General features: G+C 62.5%; 1 protein-coding gene across 1 annotated transcript in view; it reads right to left on the bottom strand.

Annotated features, from left to right (window-relative positions):
* Window positions 1-7,977: 7,977 nt before the first annotated feature.
* Window positions 7,978-21,197, bottom strand: part of NFIX (nuclear factor I X) — a 119,359-nt gene continuing 106,139 nt past the window's right edge. Inside the window, exons 8-11 of the mRNA XM_065419195.1 lie at window positions 20,840-21,015; window positions 18,887-19,034; window positions 14,248-14,339; window positions 7,978-8,153 (exon numbers count right to left, since the gene is read on the bottom strand). Of these exons, the coding sequence (XP_065275267.1) occupies window positions 8,139-8,153; window positions 14,248-14,339; window positions 18,887-19,034; window positions 20,840-21,015 (431 nt within the window). The 3' untranslated portion in view covers window positions 7,978-8,138. The remainder of the gene's footprint in view (window positions 8,154-14,247; window positions 14,340-18,886; window positions 19,035-20,839; window positions 21,016-21,197) is intronic.

Here is a 21,197-nt window from a genome sequence, read left to right as displayed (position 1 = left end):
TCAGCAGTGCCCCCGCTGGCAGGGCAGAGTCAGCGCCCGAGCTGTGGGCTGGGGGGCCGGGCTCAGGGCTGAAGGGGTCGATCACCCAGGTTTGGTTCTCGTGGTGGGTTTTTAAGGCACTTTCCTCAACTGGGTGGCGGGGCCAGCGGCAGGCGTCTGCTGAACACTGCGGGGGCAGTGGGGGGTCAGATTCCTCCAGCCCCCCACCCAAGGTTGTCCTGTGGGGGGGTGGGGCCAACGCCTGGGCCCCCCCGACGCTGGAGGTGGCTTTTCCACGTGTGTCAGTGGAGCCAGATTTCACCCCAGACGACAGCTCAGCTCTGACCCCACAACTGCTTGTGCCCGTGTGGAAATCCAGGCCCAGGGCCCGGCACACGGTGGCAGCGGCTAGTGATCCCCGCTGAGAGAGAGCCAGGCCCTGCCCCAAAGAGCTCACAATCTAACTCGCTCAAGGGCCAGAGGGGAAACTGAGGCACCGCACAGGGCCATGATGGCCCCAAGGGCCCCTGGCTGCTCAGTGCAGAGCCAGCACCGGCCTCCTGGCAGCCCATGGCGTAGCCCCACCACAGTGCGCATCACAGGAACGTGAGCAGGCCCAGACTCTGCCTGCAGCCGCCAGCGTATGGGGTTCGTCTTGGCCAGCGATGCTGGAACTCTCAGCACCCCACTGTACACATTGTTCCAGCCCCCTCGGCCTTGTCTGCTTGGGGGGCGGAAAGCCAGAGGGCAGGACACAAACCTTCGACCCCCAGAGATCGGGGGCACCGAGTCCCTTTGGCAAACCGGGGTGTGTGTGTGTGCACAGACAGAACACCCCTGCCAGCCACTCCAGCCCCTTGTGCCCCCCCAATGTACCCAATTCCACACTGGGGAGGGACCTGCAGGGCTGGGGAGCACGTGGGGGGAGGGGAACCAGGTCTGTATTTTGATTTTTTTTGTTCCCCTCCCTCCTGTTGCTGTTGTTTTCGGAACCTCCTGTGCGAGGGTCCCGACCCCCGCGGGCTGGGCCCACCATCAACCGCGCGCTCGGGCAGAAGGAAAAACGACCGGGCCTGGTTACCGGGTATAACAGGTTTTGCATTTTATTATTTAACATTTTTTTTGTCTTTTTTTTGTTGTCGTTTTTGTCGCTTTTTTTTTTGAAACGCCTTTTTTGGGTGGGGGAAGCGATGCTGACGTGCGCGGCGCGGCTGGCTAGCCGGCACTCGGCTACGACGTGGCGGGGACGCGAAGGGACGCGACCAGACGAAGAACTACGCTTTATTCGCAAAGGCGGAGAAGGGGCGGCGAGCTAGAGCGAGCGGGGGGGACACGGAGGGACACGCCGAGGGGACGGAGACAGAAGCACACTGAAGGCCATTAGTACTATATATATATACTGTACTGTACTCGATATACTGCGTTTCTTACCCTACGAAGAAACTTGTTGGAAGGGGCAGAGACGGACGGGCGGGAGCAGCCGGCTCGTTGCGACGCAGCCTAAGGGGGGTCCTAGAGCGAGAGGCAGTGGGGGGGGGGTTGCGGTGGGCGAACCCCTTGGGAGTAGCATGGGGGTGTGTGTGTGGAAAGGGCTGACCCCGGCCTAGCAAAGGGGGAGCATGCACTCAGCGGCCTGCTTCGGAGTGGGGCGTTCGGATTTCTTTTTTGGAGGGGGGGTATTGCCCCCATCCAGGGCCCCAGGCTGAGACACCTGGTTTCCAAAGGAGCAGGGTGGGGGCGCGGGGAGGGGGAGAAGACGGAGACCAAACCGAAGATCAGAAGCCACTTTGGAAAATTTCCACCTCGGCTTCTTCCCCTGGCAGTTTTGGGGTGCGGGGTGGGGGACAGGATCTGGATCGGGCCCTCCCAGCTGTTAGGGTGAGAGGGGATCCGGATTGGGCCCTGGGATTTTGGGCGGGGCAGGATCCGGATTGGGCCCCGTGATTCCATGGAGGGGGGGACAGGATCCAGTTTGGACCCCATTGAACCCCTCCCCCCTGGGCGATTGGCATCTTTTGTCTGTCGGTGGCAACTGGGGTGTTTATTGCTTTGCGTGGCCGTGTGGCGCTGGGGGCACGGCTGGGGGGGCGGCGGAGCAGCGCAGCCCCCCGTCCGTCCGTCCGGGCCAGCAAGGGGGTGAAGGCACGTCGGCTGCCAGGCAGTGCGGGCGGGTAAGGCGTGGGCAGGGCTTGGCCCTTCCTGAACCAAAGGGTCCTTCCTCCAACTGCACTGCTCTGTCACTGGGGGGATGGGAAGGGGGCTCCCCCTCCAAGCCCAGGTGTCTCCCCCCCCATCCATCAGGGGAAAGGGAAGGGTCCCCTCCACCCCACCCCGGAGAACAGAAAAAGGGGGAACACGACCAACTTTCTGAAAAAGGCTCCACGACAAAATGCTGGTGAGATCAAAGTTGGCTTTTGGCTCCAAAGAAAAATCCTCCATCGGGGTGGGGGGCAGAGGGGGGGCAAGGGGGAGCCGGGCCTAATTCCAACTGAAGTTTCTCCGGGGACCAAGGCAGGGGGCGGGCGGGGGGGGGGGAAATCAGCACTAAGGGATTCAACCCATCAACGTGGGAGGGGTGACACCCAGCTGGGGGGGACCCCTTGGCCAAGGCAGGCCCCCCCACTTCTCTCGCTTGCCCCCCCAGTAAGATCAACAAAAGCCGGGTGCCTCTGATAACCGCAGTCCGTCCTGCCCCTTTCAGTTAAACATAAAGAAAGGATAATGTATGTTTCCTAAAATGTGCTTTATGATAACAATTAATTGGTTCATAAACTATGTATAATAGAGTTTTTTAATGTCCTTTATATTGTAAAAAGCACCAGGGTTTGTGGTTTTATATATAATTTTTTTGTTAATTTTCTTTTTTTATGAGTTTTTTTCATCATTTTTCTTTTCTCGCCGTCCTTGTGTCTTCACTTTAGGTTTTTTACATTTTTTCTCTCTGCGGTTTTTGAACCGATATATATATTTCTTTTATTTTTTGCTTGAAAAAAACCTTCCCTTCAGCCTCCCCCAAAAAAATAATAGAAACGAGAAAAAGGCAAAAAAAAAAAAAATTAATAAACGAATGAAAAAATAAACAGGAAAAAAAAAAAAAAAAGAATTTCCCATACTTACAAAGGTTGGGTTTTCTCTCCCCTGTGTATTTAGAGTCCCCGGGAACAGGACATCTCAAGAAAAATAGATTTTTTTTCTTCTGCTTAACAATCTTTAACATACAAAGATATTAAAACTATGCAAGTCATTGCACTGGCTCCAAGAAAACAACATTTGTTCAGTTTTCGCCCCCTATATATATATCTGTAGCTTTTTTAAAAAGTTTTTTTTTTCCATTTTTTAAACACATTCTCGAGAGAGTCTCATTCTGCTGCGGCCACCCCTGCTCACCTCTGGCTTCTGAACGTGTCCCGCTAAACCCCGGGTTAGTTCCTCTGTCAGACGGGCCGTGATAGGGGCCTGGCTACGCTGGGAAAAACCCCCAGCAGCTAGTCTCGGAGCCCGGCTCCTGCCCCTCGGGCTCGACCCATCAAGCTACAAACAGCAGGGCAGACAACCGGGCTCCAGCCTGGCTCCTGCGGGCTTTTTTTGCAGTGTAGACACGCTCTATGAGCCTTAAGCGTGTGCTTTAGTGCAGCGCTGAATTGGGGCCTTGACTGATACGAACCGCCAGGGTTTTTAAATTCGGGCCCAGCCTCGAAAGCCCTGATCTTACGGACACGCTCGGCTGGAGGCAGCCGAACAGTTCCAAGGCTGGAGCCGAGACACCCTGAATTCTCGTTCCTGTCAAACGTTCGGCCTCCGAGAACAACCCGGACCCTGCCTTTGTCTGTCCCGCCCGGGAGAATGCTGCCCAAAGCCACAGGGCCGCTCTGAGCGGCTCCCGGGGACGTAGCTTGCGGTAACGTCGATTCATATTTGCAAATACCCAGGGCTAGGACTTCCTGCTCCCCCAATCCCGCCGAGACCCCCTGGCGCCGGATGGTTTTAAGAGTGGCACATAAGGACAAGCTCAGTGTCTCTCTGGGAAGGCCTGGGAGGTTTCCCAGTGAGCTTCCTGCCCCATCCCGGAGCAGTTCAAAGGGAAGGCGTCAGGCCGCCTTTACGTGATGGGGCGACAGTGTGCGGGAGGGGCCCCAGGTCCCAGTGGTGTCAATGGGTGTCACTCAACTGGTGTCTCCCCCAGGCTTTACACCCGCTAAAGGTCTGGCCCCAGGCTGGAGTCAGCCCGTCCAAGCCCAGCGCTTGGGCTCTGCTTGAGAACAAGGGCTATGGACTGGGGCCAGGAACTGGATTCTGCACTCAGCTGCCCAGGTGTAAATCCAGAATGACCCATCCGGAGTGACTCCAGATTAGCACCAGGGCAGTGGAGATCGGGCTGACAGGCAGGCCCCAGAGAGTTCGGGTCCAAGCCAGTGACATACAGGGGGGGGGAGGGCGGGCACTGCAGTGCCTGCTCTGTGCGCACGGCCTGGGGGGGCCCCGGCACCAGCTAGTCCCGGTGGGCTGCGTCCATCCTTGGAGCTCGAGCTGTCAAAGGGCCTTTCACTCCTCATCTAGCAGCCGGAGTCGCCTCCGGACGAACCGGCGCTGCCCAGCTGTCCTGCAGCTGCGCGCCGGGTGGGGGGACCCAGCGGGGTTCTCACCCCTCCATGGGATGAGGGGCTTTGCCGGGGATGCGATGGAGGGGGTGAGGCCCTGCACCCCACTGATGCCCCCGGAGATGGGGCCGTGGGGGGGGGAGGCCTCAGCCTGCAGCTGTCTGGTTTCGCACATGGACCCTGCTTCTCCAGCAGAACTGGAAACTTGGCCTTTTCCAGGGTGCAGATCCCCCCCCCCGAAATAAAAGGGGGCATCATTTGTGCTGTGGGAGGAGGTGCCAGCCCCTGATTTGTTGGGGTCACGAGGGCTCCCTCATTTCCCGAGGCAGGAGAGATGGGATCTGTGCTTTTCTCTCGGGGTGGGGGGACAGGGGGTCCCAGGACAGGGCCCAGGTGTGTGGGGGGCATGGACAGCCCTGTAGCCAATGGAGCCATTTATCCCACAATCCCCAAGGGACTCTGCTGGGACTTTCACCACCACTAGGGCTTTTTCGTCGTTGTTGCAAGAATAAAGATATGAACCCTGGCATCCGGGCCATACTCCAGCTCAGCCGACCCCAATCTGCCTCCCTATCTCCCACCCCCTTCCTGGGGGTTTCATCCAGATACAGGATTCTCCCATCCCCACTTCCGGTCCTAAAACTACCCTGCGGCGCTGCTGTTACTAACAGCCGCCCCGCCCCACCCCAGAGGTGGCTGCATTTCAGCATCGCAGGCCCTGCGCCCGATAACAGGGTGGAGAGATGGGACCCTGTGTCTCTAAAAAATATAAAGACGCCGCTGCTGCTGATTCAAAGGTGGGTGTGAGATGGAGAGAGAGAGTTTTCAATTTGATTTTCGGAAGCGAAACGGACAGCGTGTGTGGCGGGCTGGGTGACTGCAGCTGCTCTGTGTGCACGCTGGAGCAGCAGGAAAACGGAACCTTTCCCATGTCCCTGCAGCAAAACGTCCCCACATCTCCTCAGCGCTAGGCCTACAGATTCCTGCCAGAGCTTTCCCTCGAGCGAGCGCTGGCTGGGGCGTGGCGCCTTTCTTACTCGGCCCTAGTTCCTTTGATCGCCTATATGTACAGAAAGCCCCAACCCCTAAAATAACCACCAAGCTACGACGAAGGAAGAAAGGAAGGAGGAGAAAAGAGAAAGGATCCAACTATTTAAAACGAAAAAACCAACCACCAAGCAGCAAATCCGAAGGAAGGAAGCGAGAACAGATCGCGGTGGGGAGAAGGGGAAAGAAAACCGCCGTCAGCTGAGCTAGCTTAGACGCGACCTTGTCAAACCTCACAGACGCCCCCCCCCCCCCCCGGCCCAAACCAGCTGCCGCGGCTCCCCCAGTGCTTTCCCTGGGGAGGGGGGATTCGGAAAGGGAGTAGGGCAGCCACGCCCGGGGGTTGGCAGCATTGGCGGGCGTCCTTAGCTGAAGCTGATTTCCTGGGGGGGGGTTGTTTGCAAAGGGACCCCCCCAGCGCTGCATTTTCAGGGCTGGAGAGAGCCCCATTGTGGGGGGGGGAAGGGGGACCATGCTGGGAGCCACTGGGAGAGCTGGGAAGGAGACTAGATGCCCCCTTCTCTAAAATAATCTAACTGTCCACCCCCCCGGGCAGAATCCCACTTCATCCGCCCAGGGGAGCTCTCGAGCGAGAGGCTGACGTGGGGGGGCCGGGAAGGGAGTGCGCGCAGCCCCCTCTGCCCCTGCGGCCGGGAGCATCTCTGCTTAGCCTTCCTCACGACTCCCAGTACAGCGGGAACGAGGGGGGACAATGGAGCCAACCTGAGTCCCTCGGCCGCCGAGCATCCTGGGTAAATTCCCAGCATCCTCAGCGGCACAGCTCGGCTCCAGTCCCTGCAGGCGGTGCTGGGCTAAGGTCCTGAGCCCCCCCGCACCCAGAAGGCCCCTCGGCGGGGGGAGGGCTGTGGACAGCCCGAGGGCCAGCCAGAGCCAGCCGAGGTAGGGGCAGGGCAGGGCGGCCAGGAGGAAGTTTTGTAGCCTTCCCGGCTGCATTTCTCCAGGGCTGCCAGCAAACACCCCGCCGGGGCTGGATCTTCCCGGGCGCCCTGGAGGATCCGGCTGCCCCAGGATGAAGACGGAGGGGACCCAATCCTGGGGCTCCTTGGGCAGCGGCCTCTCCCGGCCCAAGCGTCCAGAATTGAACTGGGAAGGTGGCTCATTGCCGGCCACAGAGGGAGGATTTCCAGAGCGCCCACGTGACTTGGATGCACAAAGTTTGTTCCCTGCAAAACTGGCCTGACTTCAGTTAAACCGGTTTGATGAAACTGGTGCCAGCACCTGTGTGGACACACTTACATCAATGTCAAACCACTTCTATCGGTTCGGTTCACAGCAGGCCCTTGAAACCGGTTTAAATTCACCCCTTGAGTTGTGGATTTAAAGCAGGTGAAGTTAAACCAGTGTTGCCTTCTCATGCAGACGAGGCAAGTGAAACAGCGACAGGGCAGGTCACACGCCATTGAAGACCGATTTTCCATTGCCCTGCGCTGGCCGGGAGGCTGTGACAAATCATTTTTTCCTTGGAAATCGCAGCTTTGCCGAAATGGCACCGTTCCTGGAACGGGCGGGTCGGCTGCGTCTCCTCATCGGGAACAAACTTGCAAAGAAGGCAAAATTCCAGTTTTCTGGTTCGACCCGACATTAAGCTAATTTGACCGGAAAAAAAAATAAGGTTAAAACCCCAGAAAAAAAGGCCCAAATGGAAAAAATGAAATATTTCAAATGACCCACAACAAAAAACTCGTCAGGTTTCCGGCTGGCAAATATTTTTGAGATTTCCATTTTTCACCCCAATTTGAGACAGGAAAATTTTTTGAATTCGCAAATATGTTTGTGGGACAGGCCAGCTGGTTCGGTTCTCGCTCTGTTCACCCCACGAGCCGAACCAGTGCCAGCAGGGAGATCCCCGCTCATGGCTTCAGCCGAGCAAGCTCGGGTGCCAGAGCAGGATGCCGCAGCCGAGTAATTACCCGGGGCTCGCCCACGCGGCTGCGGCTTCCCGGCACCTGAATGCTAGCTCGGGTCGGCCTAAGCGAGGTGCAACACACCCCGTGGCTGCAGGCTGGACGCCCTGGGCTGTTGGACGTTGCCTCAACCTGCCATCCTAAGTCACTTGGAGCTCTGGAAAGCTCCCAGCACTTCCCCCTCTTTCCTGGCACACGTCAGCGCTCTGGGGGGTTTCGGGAGATTTCGACCCGGGCGCGTCCGGGGCTGTCGATCTCCCCGCCCCAGGAACAGGGAGACGCTCGGCTCCGGAGCGGCTGATGTGCGGCGATCGCGGCGGGGGTGCTGCGCTTTGCTGTTTGAGATGTTACTTCCCAAGGGCGGCGCGGGAAGTCCGCATCGGACAGGACCAACCTCGTCCACGTCGATTCAAATTGGCTCCGGATCGGGGCTGGGACGGGGGGGGTGGACTTTTCTCATCGGTAGCGGGAGCTGGGCACCCCCTCTGGGTCTCGACAGGAGCAGCTCAGTGAAGATCCAGGGCGAAGGACGGACGCTTCCATGGGGGGCTTTAGGGAGAGATTTCTCGTCTCTTTCTTGAAGATCCCATCAGAGGAACCAAGACTGGAAGTGAAACAGCACAGATGTGGACGGGTTATTTTAAATAGCATCGACCTCACGACGAGTTTACTCCATCCCCCCACCCATCCATCCCCCCATCCCTCAATCCGTCCATCCATCCCCCCATCTCCCCCATCCATCCCCCCATCCCTCCATCCCCCCGTCCCTCCATTTCCCCCATCCCTCCATCCTCCCATCCCCGACATCCCTCCATCCATCCCATCCCCCCACCCATCCATCCCCCCCCATACATCCATCCCCCCATCCCTCAATCCATCCATCCATCTCCCCATCTCTTCATCCATCCCCCCATCCCTCCACCTCTCAATCCATCCCCCCATCCCTCAATCCATCCATCCATCCCCCATACCTCCATCTCCCCCATCCCTTCATCCATTCTCCCATCCCTCCATCTCCCCCATCCCTCCGTCCCTCCATTTCCCCCATCCCTCAATCCATCCCCCCATCCCTCAATCTATCCCCCCATCCATCCCTTCCCCCATCCCTTCATCCATCCCCCCATCTCCCCCATCCATCCCCCCATCACTTCATCCATCCCCTCCCATCCCTTCATCCATCCCCCCATCCCTTCATCCATCCCCCCATCTCCCCCATCCCATCCATCCATCTCCCCCATCCCTCCATTTCCCCCATTCACCCCCAGCTCTGCCGGTGCCCCTCACTCCCGACCCGCAGCCCCTGCTAGCCCAGCCCTGGGCTCCCCCCGCTCTGCTGGTGCCCCTCACTCCCGACCCGCAGCCCCTGCTAGCCCAGCCCCGGGCCCCCCCAGTTCTGCCGGTGCCCCTCACTCCCGACCCGCAGCCCCTGCTGGCCCAGCCCTGGGCTCCCCCCAGCTCTGCCGGTGTCCCTCACTCCCGACCCACAGCCCCTGCTAGCCCAGCCCCGGGCCCCCCCAGTTCTGCCGGTGCCCCTCACTCCCGACCCGCAGCCCCTGCTGGCCCAGCCCTGGGCTCCCCCAGCTCTGCCGGTGCCCCTCACTCCCGACCCGCAGCCCCTGCTAGCCCAGCCCTGGGCTCCCCCGCTCTGCTGGTGCCCCTCACTCCCGACCCACAGCCCCTGCTAGCCCAGCCCTGGGCTGCACTCAGGCCCTATCTGGAGGGGAGGCCTGTACCCTGTGCCGTGCAATGCCGTTCTGTTTAGCTTGGCTCTCCCTAGAGTCAGCCTGTCCCCGCGGGACGGACCCCTTGGGCTGCGAGACCCCCCAGCCAGGAGCCGCCCTCCCCCCACAGCGCCGGGACGGACCAGGCTCCCCAGCTGGGCTCAGTGGGTGTCGCTCCATTGGCCTTCAGAGGGCCAGACCCCCAGCAGGTGTAAGAGGGCGTCGCCCCATTGGAGTCCCTGACTCTCACTCACCGAGGACTCTGCATCCGACTGCGGGCGTGACATGGTCCCCAGAGGCGCCCCCCCGCACCAAAGGGATCAGCCTCGGAAAACTCCCCATCCTGCCTGCCGCAGAGCCACCCTCCCACGTGCTTAGGCGCAGGCTTCGAAAGGCATTTGAGCCTTGCTATGCCCGGCGTCGCCTAACGGCTTCAGGAGCCCCAATCTCATTTCCCCCAAGGGATTTGGGCACTTGGCGTCGAGGGGAATTTACAAATCTGGGCCCCTGTTCTCTGGCTCGGGCCGGCTGCTTTGTGCACTGGACACCACATCGTAGAATCACTTTTAGCATCTCCCCCCCCAGAGCCGGGGTCCCGATCCTGAGTGCCACAAAATATCACGAGACCCAGCAACATTCCCCCCCACCGCAGAGCCAGTTTTGGGGTGACCTGCTGTAGGGCTTCCCACCCCCTGCCCCGTTTGTGCACCGGCTGCACGACTGCAAACCGAGCCCTGTGGGCCGGGGGGGTCCTGGATGAGGATCCCAGCTCCCGCCAGTGGAGAGGTTGGGGGCATCAGAGCAGAGGTGGTATCCCGGGGAGGGGTGGGAAGAGTTCGGGCCACAAAGTGACTTGAGAAAACCTTGGTGGGAAAAGGGGAACGGCATGAACTGGCTGCGTGTGGCTGGAGCCTGCAGGTGGGGGGATGTGCCACCAGGAGGCGCTCTCTGACCAGCCAGCAGCGCTGCCCAGGGATTCCCCTGCTCTGAGCTGGGGTCTCACCGCCAGGCCGGGGAGATCCAGCCAGGCTGTTTCCTCTTTCCCCATCTCGGCTCTCTTCCCCTCTGTGGGGCCCAGCGGCTCCCGGGCACGCGGCTCCCAGGCCCCGGCTGGAGCCGAGGAAGGTGCCTGGTGCTGGGCAGAAGGAAAAGCAGCTCACGAGTCCCAGGGACAGGGCAGCTGCTGCCCGGGGGGGCCCAATGGGGTCTCGATTGGTCTCCGGGGGACCTACCCTGGGACTTCATAACACACCTGGACCAGCCCGTCACAGCTCCTCAGAGCACCCAGTGACGAAGCCACACGGCACCTGCGAGGCAGAGCCGGGACAGAGCCCAGGGGCCTGTCCCTGGGGCCCAGTCTGACCTGGCCCTGCTCTAACCACTACACCCCACTCCCCTCCCAGAGCCGGGACAGAGCCCAGGAGCCCTGGTGCCCAGTCCTGCCCTGCTCTAGTCACTACACCAGGGGTGGGCAAACTTTTTGGCCCGAGGGCCACATCTGGGCATGGAAATCGTATGCCGGGCCATGAATGCTCACGAAATTGGGGGTTGGGGTGAGGGTGAAGGTGAGGGCTCCGGCTGGAGGTGCAGGCTCTGGGGTGGGGCCAGGGCTGAGATGTTTGGAGTGCAGGAGGGGGCTCCAGGCTGGGGCAGGGGTGCGGGGCAGGGGGCTCCGGGCTGGGGCTGAGGTGTTTGGAGTGCGGGAGGGGGTATGTGAGGGCTCCGGCTGGCGGTGTGGGCTCTGGGGTGGGCCCAGAAATGAGAAGTTCAGGGTACAGGAGGCTCTGGCCTGGGGCAGGGGGTTGGGGTACGGGGAGGGTTGAGGGCTCTGGGATGGGGCTGGGGATGAGGGGTTTGGGGTGCAGGAGGGTGCTCTGGGCTGGGACCGAGGGGTTCGGAGAGTGGGAGGGGGTATGTGAGGGCTCCGGCTGGGGGTGCGGCTGGGGATGAGGGGTTTGGGGTGCAGGAGGGTGCTCCGGGCTGGGACCGAGGGGTTTGGAGAGCAGGAGGGGGATCAGGGCTAGGGCAGGGGGTTGGGATGCAGGAGGGGGTCAGGGGTGCAGGCTCCGGGCGGTGCTTACCTCAGGCGGCTCCCGGAAGCACCGGTATGTCCCCTCTCCGGCTCCTATGTGGAGGCGCGGCCAGGCGGCTCTGCGTGCTGCCCCGTCCGCAGGCACCACCCCTGCAGCTCCCATTAGCCGCAGTTCCCGGCCAGTGGGAGCTGTGGAACTGGTGCTGGGGCGGGGACAGTGTGTGGAGCCCCCTGGCTGCCCCTACGCGTAGGAGCTGGAGCAGGGACATACCGGTGCTTCCGGGAGCCGCAGCAGGCGCAGAGCGGGGAAAGCCCCCGACCCCGCTCCCCGGCGGGAGCTCCAGGGCCAGATTAAAAGGTCTGACAGGCCAGACGTGGCCGGCGGGCCGTAGTTTGCCCAGCCATGCACTACACCCCCCTCCCCTCCCCTCCGCGAGCCGGGGGAGAACCCAGGAGTCCTGCCCATCACTCACTGGCCAAACCCTCAGCCAAGCAGGCACGAGTTCACCCTCAAGCTAAAGCTTCTGATTGGCCGAGAGGCACAATGATGTCTGACCTTCCCAGCCAATCAGGAGGCACCGGGCCAATAACCCCATCAGAGCCCAGTCTCCACAACCGAGGGAGGAGCATCCCTAGGCCACCCGCTCTGTAATTGGCCAGAGCCTGAGACGTGCACCTCCCCTAAGCCAATCTGAAGGTAGCTGCTCAGGAACGGGCCAGGTAGTCCACAGCACCATGGGCCAATCAGAGGAGAGGGATAAATCTAGGGCTGCCCCCTCCTTCCCCATGCCCCCCCCACCTCGACCTGCCCCCTCCAGAGGCGGGCTGGGTCCCTATGGGGGCTGCCAGCCCTGAGTCTGGTGGGGGCCGTGTGGGGACGCTCAAAGCCGAACGGGGAGATCCACGCGCCGGGGGATGCTGGAGGAGCCCCGGTCCCCGGACACTGCCCCCTCCTGGTGGGACCCCGTGGGTGCTCCCATGGCCCCTGGTTGGGCGAGGGCCGGCTCCCAAGAGTAGCCCCCACAGCCGGGACGGGGCGACCGCGCCGATCTACCTCCTGGGATCACACGCCCTGCCTGGGGAGCCCCTGGCAGCAAGGCCAGATCCCCTCAACCCCACCCCACCGACGCTGGTGTGGAACAGCCCCCCCGCCATCCCGGCCCCCCCTTTTGTCCTCCCTCCATCTGCTGTGGAGTCACCGGTTACTATGGGACCCCAGCGGAGCAGGGACAGGCCGGGGGCGCTCAGCTAAGGGACCCCCCATGCGACGGGGCCGTGAAACCCCCACGCGAGAGAAGGAAGGAGAAATCACAGAGGGAGGGAGGGAAAGGGAGGAGGCCGGAGGGACAGCCAGACGGACGGAGGAGTGAGGGCTACAGCCCCCCAGGCAGGGAGGCTCTCGGGGACCAGGCCGGGGACCGGGTGAGGGCCCATGGGGCAGGCCGAGGCCCCCCCCGAGGCCCCCCCCCCCGATCCACCCTGCTCCTCTCGGCCCGGCCCTTTGTTTCCCTTTCTCCAGCCCCCAAGTCCAAGTTCACCAGGGTGTGACATCATGTCTGGTTGCTCGGGGAAACCAGACGGGTCAGACGTGACTCTGGTTATGGGATGGGGGCGGAGCCCCTGGTCCCCCCCCTCCCCAAGTTCAATGAAGTTTGGGAAGAAGGGAACAGAGCCAGATCCTGCAGCCAAACCTCAGTCGGGGCAGACTGGTGGGGGAGGAGAGTGGGAAGACTGGAGGGGGGGAGGGGCTGTATCCTTATCTCCCCCCATGTCATTTTTCTCTGGGGGGCGTTAACACATGGCTCCACAGCGCCCCTTTGGAGTTGGGGGCAGCCCCAGGGTTCCTGCCCTGCTGGGATGGGACAGTTGCTGGGGGGGGGGGGGGGGGGGAGGGTGTCAATTCTCCTGAAACTCCCAGGGATGCGGGAAGAATCAGCTTTCGGGGGGGGGGGGGGTTCACCTTTACGCCCAGAGTGGGGGGCATTCATTCATAGGCATCCATTGCACCCCTTCCCCCGCCTGCCCCACTCCTGGAGCAACTCAGGCCCCCGGGGGTGCAGGGAGCGGCAGGGGGTGACAGGGGCACTGGGGCCTGCCCCGGGTATCAGCACCCTCCTATTACAGGGAGCAGGCACACAGCCTCCTGCTCCCCCTACCTGCCTGCTCCCCCGTGCTCCCTCAATTACCCCCCCCACAGAGCGAGTCTATGAAACAACCCCACAGCTTCCCATAACCAGAGAATAGCAGGGGGCAGAGGGGACCCTGCCAGCCACCAGACCTCACAACACCTGCCTTGCTAGTCACCCCTTCAGTTTTACAAGCACCCAGAAGTGACCCCAAAACACACACGCCCTTCCCCAGCCCCTTGAGGCCAGGGCCCCCCAGACCTCCCTTGCCAAGGGCTGGGCCTCTCCGTGGGCTGCTCAGGGCAGAGACCCAGGGCCGGGGTCACCTGCTCAGCCAGGGATTTATTGGCTAATTGTCCAATTAACTTAGTGCAGGGCCCAAGCCAGAGGCCGGTGGGGGCGGGATGGCCTCAGGGACTCCACAGTGGGCCAGGGCCCTCCATGGGGGATGTGGCACAGCCAGTAGAACCCAGGAGTCCTGGCTCCCGGCCCCCTGCCCTGACCACTGCACCCCACTCCCCTCCCAGAGCTGGGATAGAACCCAGGAGTCCTGGCTCCCTGCCCCCTGCCCTGACCACTGCACCCCGCTCCCCTCCCAGAGCTGGGATAGAACCCAGGAGTCCTGGCTCCCGGCCCCCTGCCCTGACCACTGCACCCTGCTCCCCTCCCCGAGCTGGGATAGAACCCAGGAGTCCTGGCTCCTGGCCCCCTGCTCTGACCACTCCAGGTTTTGGGGACGTTGCCATGGCGATGTGGACACGGCCGATGCCCCAGGCATGAGCCCCCTGCTGGGACCCCCCCAGAGTCGCCCGCTCCTACCTGAGACTGCTGGGGGATGTTTAGAAAGTTGCCGTCCCGGGGTCCGATGCCGACAAACCGGTTGGCAGTGGAGGAGCCTGGCGCTGCGAATGCTGCAAGGGAGAGAGGCAGAGGGCGTGAGGGGGCTGGGGGGACAGTATTGGGGGCTGCAGGGGAGGACGTTAGGAGCTGGGGCTGGAGAAGGGAGGGGTTTAGGGGACTGGGGGGAGGGCATTAGGGGGCTGGAGGGGAGGACAGTGAGGTCTGGGGGAGGGGGAGGGCACTGGGGTCAGGGGGAGGGTGTTAGGGGTTGGGGAGGGTGTTAGGGATCTGGGGGGAGGGCATTGGGGTCTGGGGAGAGGGGGAGGGTGTTAGGGGTCTGGGGGGAGAGTGGGGGTGTTAGGGGCAGGGGGAAGGTGTTAGGGGGCTGGTGGGGAGGGTGTTGGGGCAGGGGGAAGGTGCTAGGGGGCTGTGGGCGAGGGCATTGGGGGCCGTGGCCATCACTGGGATGAGAGAGGGTGATATGGGGCAGACACGCCCCTGGCAGGGCTAACCTCCGCCCACCTGTCCCATACAGAGCACTGGGCAGAGGGATCCATAGGGACAGGAGGGCTGGGGGGGGGGGGTGTTTGAAGGGCGCTGCTCCAGTTCCAACACCCCCAAAATAATTCTCCGCTCATCTCAAGCTCCCCTCAAGAGCGGGTGACTGTCATGATCCCTCAGGAGATGGGTCAATATCAGGGCTGCGGGTCGGGAGTGAGGGGCACCGGCAGAGCTGTGTGTGTTGGGGGAGGATGAACCATTGCTCTCGGGGGGGGGGGGTGCAGTTAGTTCGCCCCCCCATGATGTGTCCCAGTTTAGCTTCCCGCCGTGGGGGCAGGGCCATGTGCAGAGCAGCTGCCCCAGGCCTCAGGCGCCCTCCCCCGGGCGCTCCTGGCCCAGCAGATGCCCGTGTATGGAGCTGGCAGGGCCCTGCCCCACGGGCGGCACTCGGTGCCCTCCCCTGGGCCTCGTGCCCCTGCCAGAAATAACTGAGCTCAGGCCTCTGGCATTCGGGGCTGGGGGGCATCGCTGGGCACGGGGGGGCTGGAACCTGGGGATCCGGGCTGGGGCAGAGCTGGGGGCAGGGGGAAATCACAGCCTGGCACATCCCCCTGGGGCTTCCAGACCGGGCCCCACATACCCGCCAGGTCGAGCCCCACGTACCTGCCAGACCGGGGCCGGGCCCCATGTACCTGCTAGGCCGGGCCCCAGGTACCCGCCAGGCCAGGGCCAGGCCCCAGGTACCCGCCAGGCCGGGGCCAGGCCCCAGGTACCCGGCAGGCTGGGCCCCATGTACCTGCCAGGCTGGGCCCCATGTACCCGCCAGGCCCCAGGTACCCGCCAGGCCAGGCCCCACGTACCCGCCAGGCCGGGGCCAGGCCCCAGGTACCTGCCAGGCCGGGCCCCACGTACCCACCAGGCTGGGCCCCACGTACCTGCCAGGCCGGGCCCCAGGTACCCGCCAGGCCGGGGCCAGGCCCCATGTACCCGCCAGGCCGGCCTTTCCTGGGCAAAGCGCAGAGACCCCAGCCGGGGCCTGGTGCAGCGTCCCTGGCTGCTGGAGACTGCAGGCAGCCGGGGTCACCTGCCGCCCACTGCCAGCCACTCTCCCCCTGCAGCCCCACGGCCGCCAGTGCCCAGGCAAAGCTGCCCAGGCAGGGTGGGCGGTTGGGCCGCCAGCAGCCCCTTGCCGGCCCCATCAGCCTCTGGAGGCTCCCACTCCCCCGCTGGGCTGCCAGCTGCAGGGTGGGGGGACAGAGGCACCCGCCCTCCCAAAGGGGAGTGGGACAGATCCTGGCCAGCAGGGGGCAGCGTCTGGAGTAGCACAAATCCCTCCCCCCACCCCCAAAAAGCTGGATTCTTCCTTACCTGTCCTCCGCCCGCCCGCCTGGCAGGAGTGGGCGCAGCCGCAGCGGGCACGCGCCAGAGACCCCCCCGCCCGCCCCCCACAACCCCTCCGGCCGGACTGAATGGAGAATGCAAACGGGAGGGGATGTCATGGGGACGGATGGAAAGAGTCCAAAAAAGAAAGAAAGAAGGAAAGAAAGACAAAGGAAAATGGAAGAGATGCCCCCCCAGTACACACACCTAGCGCTGCCCCCCCAGTACACACACCTAGTGCCCCCCCACTACACACACTTAACGCTGCCCGGGAGAGGCCACAGAGCCCTGGGAACAGAACCCAGGCGTCCTGGCTCCCAGCCCCACCCCCTGCTCTAGCCACTAGACCCCACTCTCCTCCAAGAGGACCCAGGAGTCCTGGCTCCCAGCCCCACTCCTGCTCTAGCCACTAGACCCCAGCCCCTTCCTCCCCAGGCGGGGGATTGGACCCAGGAGTCCTGGCGAAGGTAGCCTGCTATGGAGCTGAACTGGGAGGGGGTACGGTCGACACCCGCTGACCCCCGGTCCCCTTCCTCCCCACACACACTCCTGGGCACTGCCAGTCCGGGGGGGGGGGGGGCGGTATTTTAATGGGTATTTTTCTTTCCTTTTGTTTAGCCCCGTCCCCGAGAGTTGCCACGGCAACCGACAAAATAATAATAAAACAGAACAAAACAAAGAACCCCAAAGGCGGCCGAGCCGGCGGCTACTGCATCTTACGCGGGTGGGATGGATGGCGGCGGGTGAGGGCAGGCGAACGAGAACGCACAACACTCGATGATGGCATGAAGCCCTGCCCCACTCGGGCCCGCTGGCAGCCGGCTACCCCCTGCCTGCCCCCTATGTACTCCCTGCCTGCCCTCCAGCTACCCCCTATGTACTCCCCGCCTGCCCTCCGGCTACCCCCTACCTGCCCCCTATGTACCCCCCGCCTGCCCTCCGGCTACCCCCTGCCTGCCCCCTATGTACTCCCTGCCTGCCCTCCAGCTACCCCCTATGTACCCCCCGCCTGCTCTCCGGCTACCCCCTACCTGCCCCCTATGTACCCCCCGCCTGCCCTCCGGCTACCCCCTGCCTGCCCCCTATGTGCCCCCCGCCTGCCCCCTAACTATCCCCTGCTTGCCCTCCGGCTACCCCCTGCCTGCCCCCTACCTACCCCCTGCCTGCCCTCCAGCTACCCCCTACCTACCCCCTATGTACTCCCTATCTACCCCCCTATGTACCCCTTGCCTACCCTCCAGCCACCCCCTGCCTACCCCCTATTTGTCCCCTGCCTGCTCTCCGGCTACTCCCTACCTACCCCCATGTACCCCCGCCTGCCATCCCACCTGCCCCCTACCTACCCACCTTTTCATCCCTCTACCACATACCCCCATCTATCCATCTCCATACACATACCCCCATCCATCCATCCATCTCCGTACACCTATCCCCATCCATCTCCATACACATACCCCCATCCATCCATCTCCGTACACATACCCCTATCCATCCATCCATCCATCCATCCATCCATCCATCTCCGTACACATACCCCCATCCCCATACACGCCCCCCATCCATCCATCCATCCATCCATCCATCCATCCATCCATCTCCATACACATACCCCCATCCATCTCCATACACATACCCCTATCCATCCATCCATCCATCTCCATCCATCCATCCATCTCCATACACATACCCCCATCCCCATACACACACCCCCATCCATCCATCCATCCATCTATCTCCATACACACACTCCCATCCATCCATCCATCCATCTCCATACACATACTCCCATCCATCCATCCATCCATCCATCCATCCATCCATCCATCCATCCATCCATCTCCATACACATACCCCCATCCATCCATCCATCCATCCATCTCCATACACATACCCCTATCCATCCATCCATCCATCCATCTATCTCCGTACACACACCCCCATCCATCAACCCATCCATCTCCATACACACACACACACCCATCCATCCATCCATCTCCGTACACACAGACCCATCCATCCATCTATCTCCGTACACCCCCCCCATCCATCCATCTCCGTACACACACCCCCATCCATCCATCTCCATACATAGATCCCCATCCATCCATCTCCGTACATACACCCCCATCCATCCATCCATCTCCGTACACACACCCCCATCCATCCATCCATCCATCCATCCATCCATCCATCTCCGTACACACATCCCCATCCATCCATCTCCATACATACATCCCCATCCATCCATCTCCATACACATACCCCCATCCATCCATCTCCGTACACACACACCCATCCATCCATCTCCATACACCCCCCATCCATCCATCCATCTCCATACACATACCCCCATCCATCTCCATACACATACCCCCATCCATCCATCCATCCATCTCCGTACACATATCCCCATCCATCTCCATACACATACCCCCATCCATCCATCTCCATACACACACCCCCATCCATCCATCCATCCATCCATCCATCCATCCATCCATCTCCGTACACATACCCCCATCCATCCATCCATCCATCCATCCCCATACTCCCATCCATCCCCATCCCCATCCCTACCCCCATGTATCTAAGCTTCACATTCCTCTTCAGCTGTCCCTTCTCCCCCTTCCCCTCCCCCCTCTCCCCGGCGGCCTGGCTGGTGGCTCCGTGCGTGAGGACCAGGCTGGGGGTGGGTTTGCCTGGGGGGTTGTGTCGTCGCTGTCGGGCGTCCACTTACAGGGTGATGTAGGTGTCGGCGCTCCGCCCTCTGGGTTAGTGCTGGTGGATTTTGTGTCAGGCATTGGAAGGGGCACAGGTCTGGCCACAGGTGGGGGCGGCGGCAGCAAAAATGAGCCCGTGACTTTGCCCTGGCCGCTAGCGTTAGGCTGCGAACAACATAAATACAAGGATGCGTGAACGGCGAGCCGAGACAAGGCAACGGTAAAGATGCAGTACCGGCCGGCGGCGCCGGGACGGGGCGCTGGGGCTTGCTTTGTTCCGGTGTTTTATTGGGGGCGCTTTTCCTCCAAAAAATCCTTTTTTTACCAAAAAAAAATGGACTTGTTTTAAAAAAAAGCAAAGGGTGGGAAGAGTGTGTCTGTCCGTCCATCGCTGGCCTGTCCCCCCACGCCCTGGCTAGGCCCTGCCCTCTGCCCCCTTCGCACCCTCGACCTGCTGCCCCCTGCCAGATCTCCATGGATGAGCCACGGGCCGGGCCGTCGCTCGCCTGGTCGTTCACTCGCCGGCCGTGGGCAATGGCGTCTCCCCTCCACGCAGAACCCGGGGAAGTGCCACCTGGTGTGAACCGGCCGGCCCGTCCCTCCGTCTTCAGGGGCTCCAGGCTGGAAAGGACAGGTCCGTGGTGGAGCCCAGGGACCGGTGCTGGGCATGCCCGGGAGAGGGACGGAGGGGGAGGCGGGGAGAGGAGCGTGATCTGCGAAGGCTGGCCCAGAGAGGGACCGGCAGGGAAGAGCCAAGGAGCAGGGTGTTGCAGATGCGTCTTCTCTGCCCGGCGTCCTGCCCTGGTTTCTCCCCGGGGGCATGACTCAAGGCTGTCTCTGCGCTGGGCTCCAGATATTTAACGCCAGCCGCTGTGATGGGCACGGCCCTCCCAGCCCCGGCGCTGCCCCGGCGCGTGAGCAGGCCGTGGCGTGAGCCAACTGTCCATAGTGGCGATTGGTGGCGGGACGTCTCCTGTAGGCACGACGCTCCAGAGCTTCAGAGCCCTCTGCGGCCGGTGCCGGGGCAAGGGCTGCACATGGCCTCCAGCGGGAGGCATTCGCGGGCCAAGAGTGGGTGTCCCAGAGGCACCCCGAGGGGCACCAGCCACCCCCGGAGGGCGGAGCTGATTGTGTCCTAGGCACGGATCACTGAGTGCCCCCGTCCCGTGCTCCTGGGGGACCCCTGGGGCTGTGCCCAGCACAGTTCCCCCATCCCGCAAGAGCCGGCCCGAGGTGCAGTCTCCATGGCAACGTATCACTCCAGCAGTCTGGCTTTGGGTGGAGAAAGTCGCCCGCGACAGACGTCGCGCTGCTGAGGCCCCGTCCCCAGGACCTGCTCTGAGAACCCCGCCCCCTAGGGTCTGCTCTCAGGCCCTGCCTCCTAAGACCTGCTCTGAGGCCTTGCCCCCTAGGACATGCCCCCTAGGACACTGTGATGCTGAGGCCCCGCCCCATAGAACTCCACAATACTGAGAGGCCCCGCCCCCTAAAACCTGCCCTGCGAGGCCCCGCCCCCCAGAACCTGCCCCGGGAGGCCCCACCCCCGTAGCACTTTATCTTCTAGAACTCCTCACGTTCCAGAGTGACGCCGGTTCTAGGCTGCCGGTTTCCGGAACCTTCTAGATGCTGCAGGCTAGCGTGTCCCAGTGGCTGTGACGGGACGTGGGTGGGCCCAGAGCCCCGCCTTCGACTCGGCCCCCCCACCCTGGAGCTCCATCACCCCTAACATGCCATGTTCCCTCTTGGCCCCTTAGCTGCCCCAACAATCCCAACCCAGAGCAGCCCCTGCGTTACATCGCCCCCCGACGCCCAGACTGGGATCACACTGCCTGTCCCCTGCCCCCCACAGACAGAGAGAGAGACAGAGAGAGAGGAGAGGAGAGGAGAGCCGTGGGGGGGCCTTGTTCGCTGGCCAGCGTGCCCCCCCCCCCGGAGGCAGCATCCGGAGGGGCGTGGCCGGCGGCGCTCACCTGCCCGGTGCCCTGGCCCGACCCGTCGGAGCAGACGAACTGCACGAACTCCTTGAGCGAGTCCTGGCCGTGGTGATGGTGGTAGCGGATGGTCGGGTGGGTGAAGTAGGGGCTGGACTGCTGGATGATGGAGGTCGACGGGAAGTGCAGGGCCGAGGCTGTTGCCCGGGGGCTTCCTGGGACGGGGAGAGAGAAAGGGGGGCGGGGAGGTCAGGGGTCTGCTGGTAACAGCTGCTGTTTGCCCCCCCCACCCTCTCAGCAGTTCAGGCCCTGTCCTCTCACTCCCTACCCCCCCTCGCCCACCCGCTGGGCCCTCCAAGCTTCAAGGCCCCACCTGCTGGCGGAGGAACCGAGCCCC

The sequence above is a fragment of the Emys orbicularis genome, chromosome 19 (assembly GCF_028017835.1).
Source record: "Emys orbicularis isolate rEmyOrb1 chromosome 19, rEmyOrb1.hap1, whole genome shotgun sequence".
Taxonomy (NCBI): Eukaryota; Metazoa; Chordata; order Testudines; family Emydidae; genus Emys; species Emys orbicularis.
The sequence above is the reverse complement of the archived record's forward strand: the minus strand, read 5'-3'. Positions and strand labels throughout refer to the sequence as shown.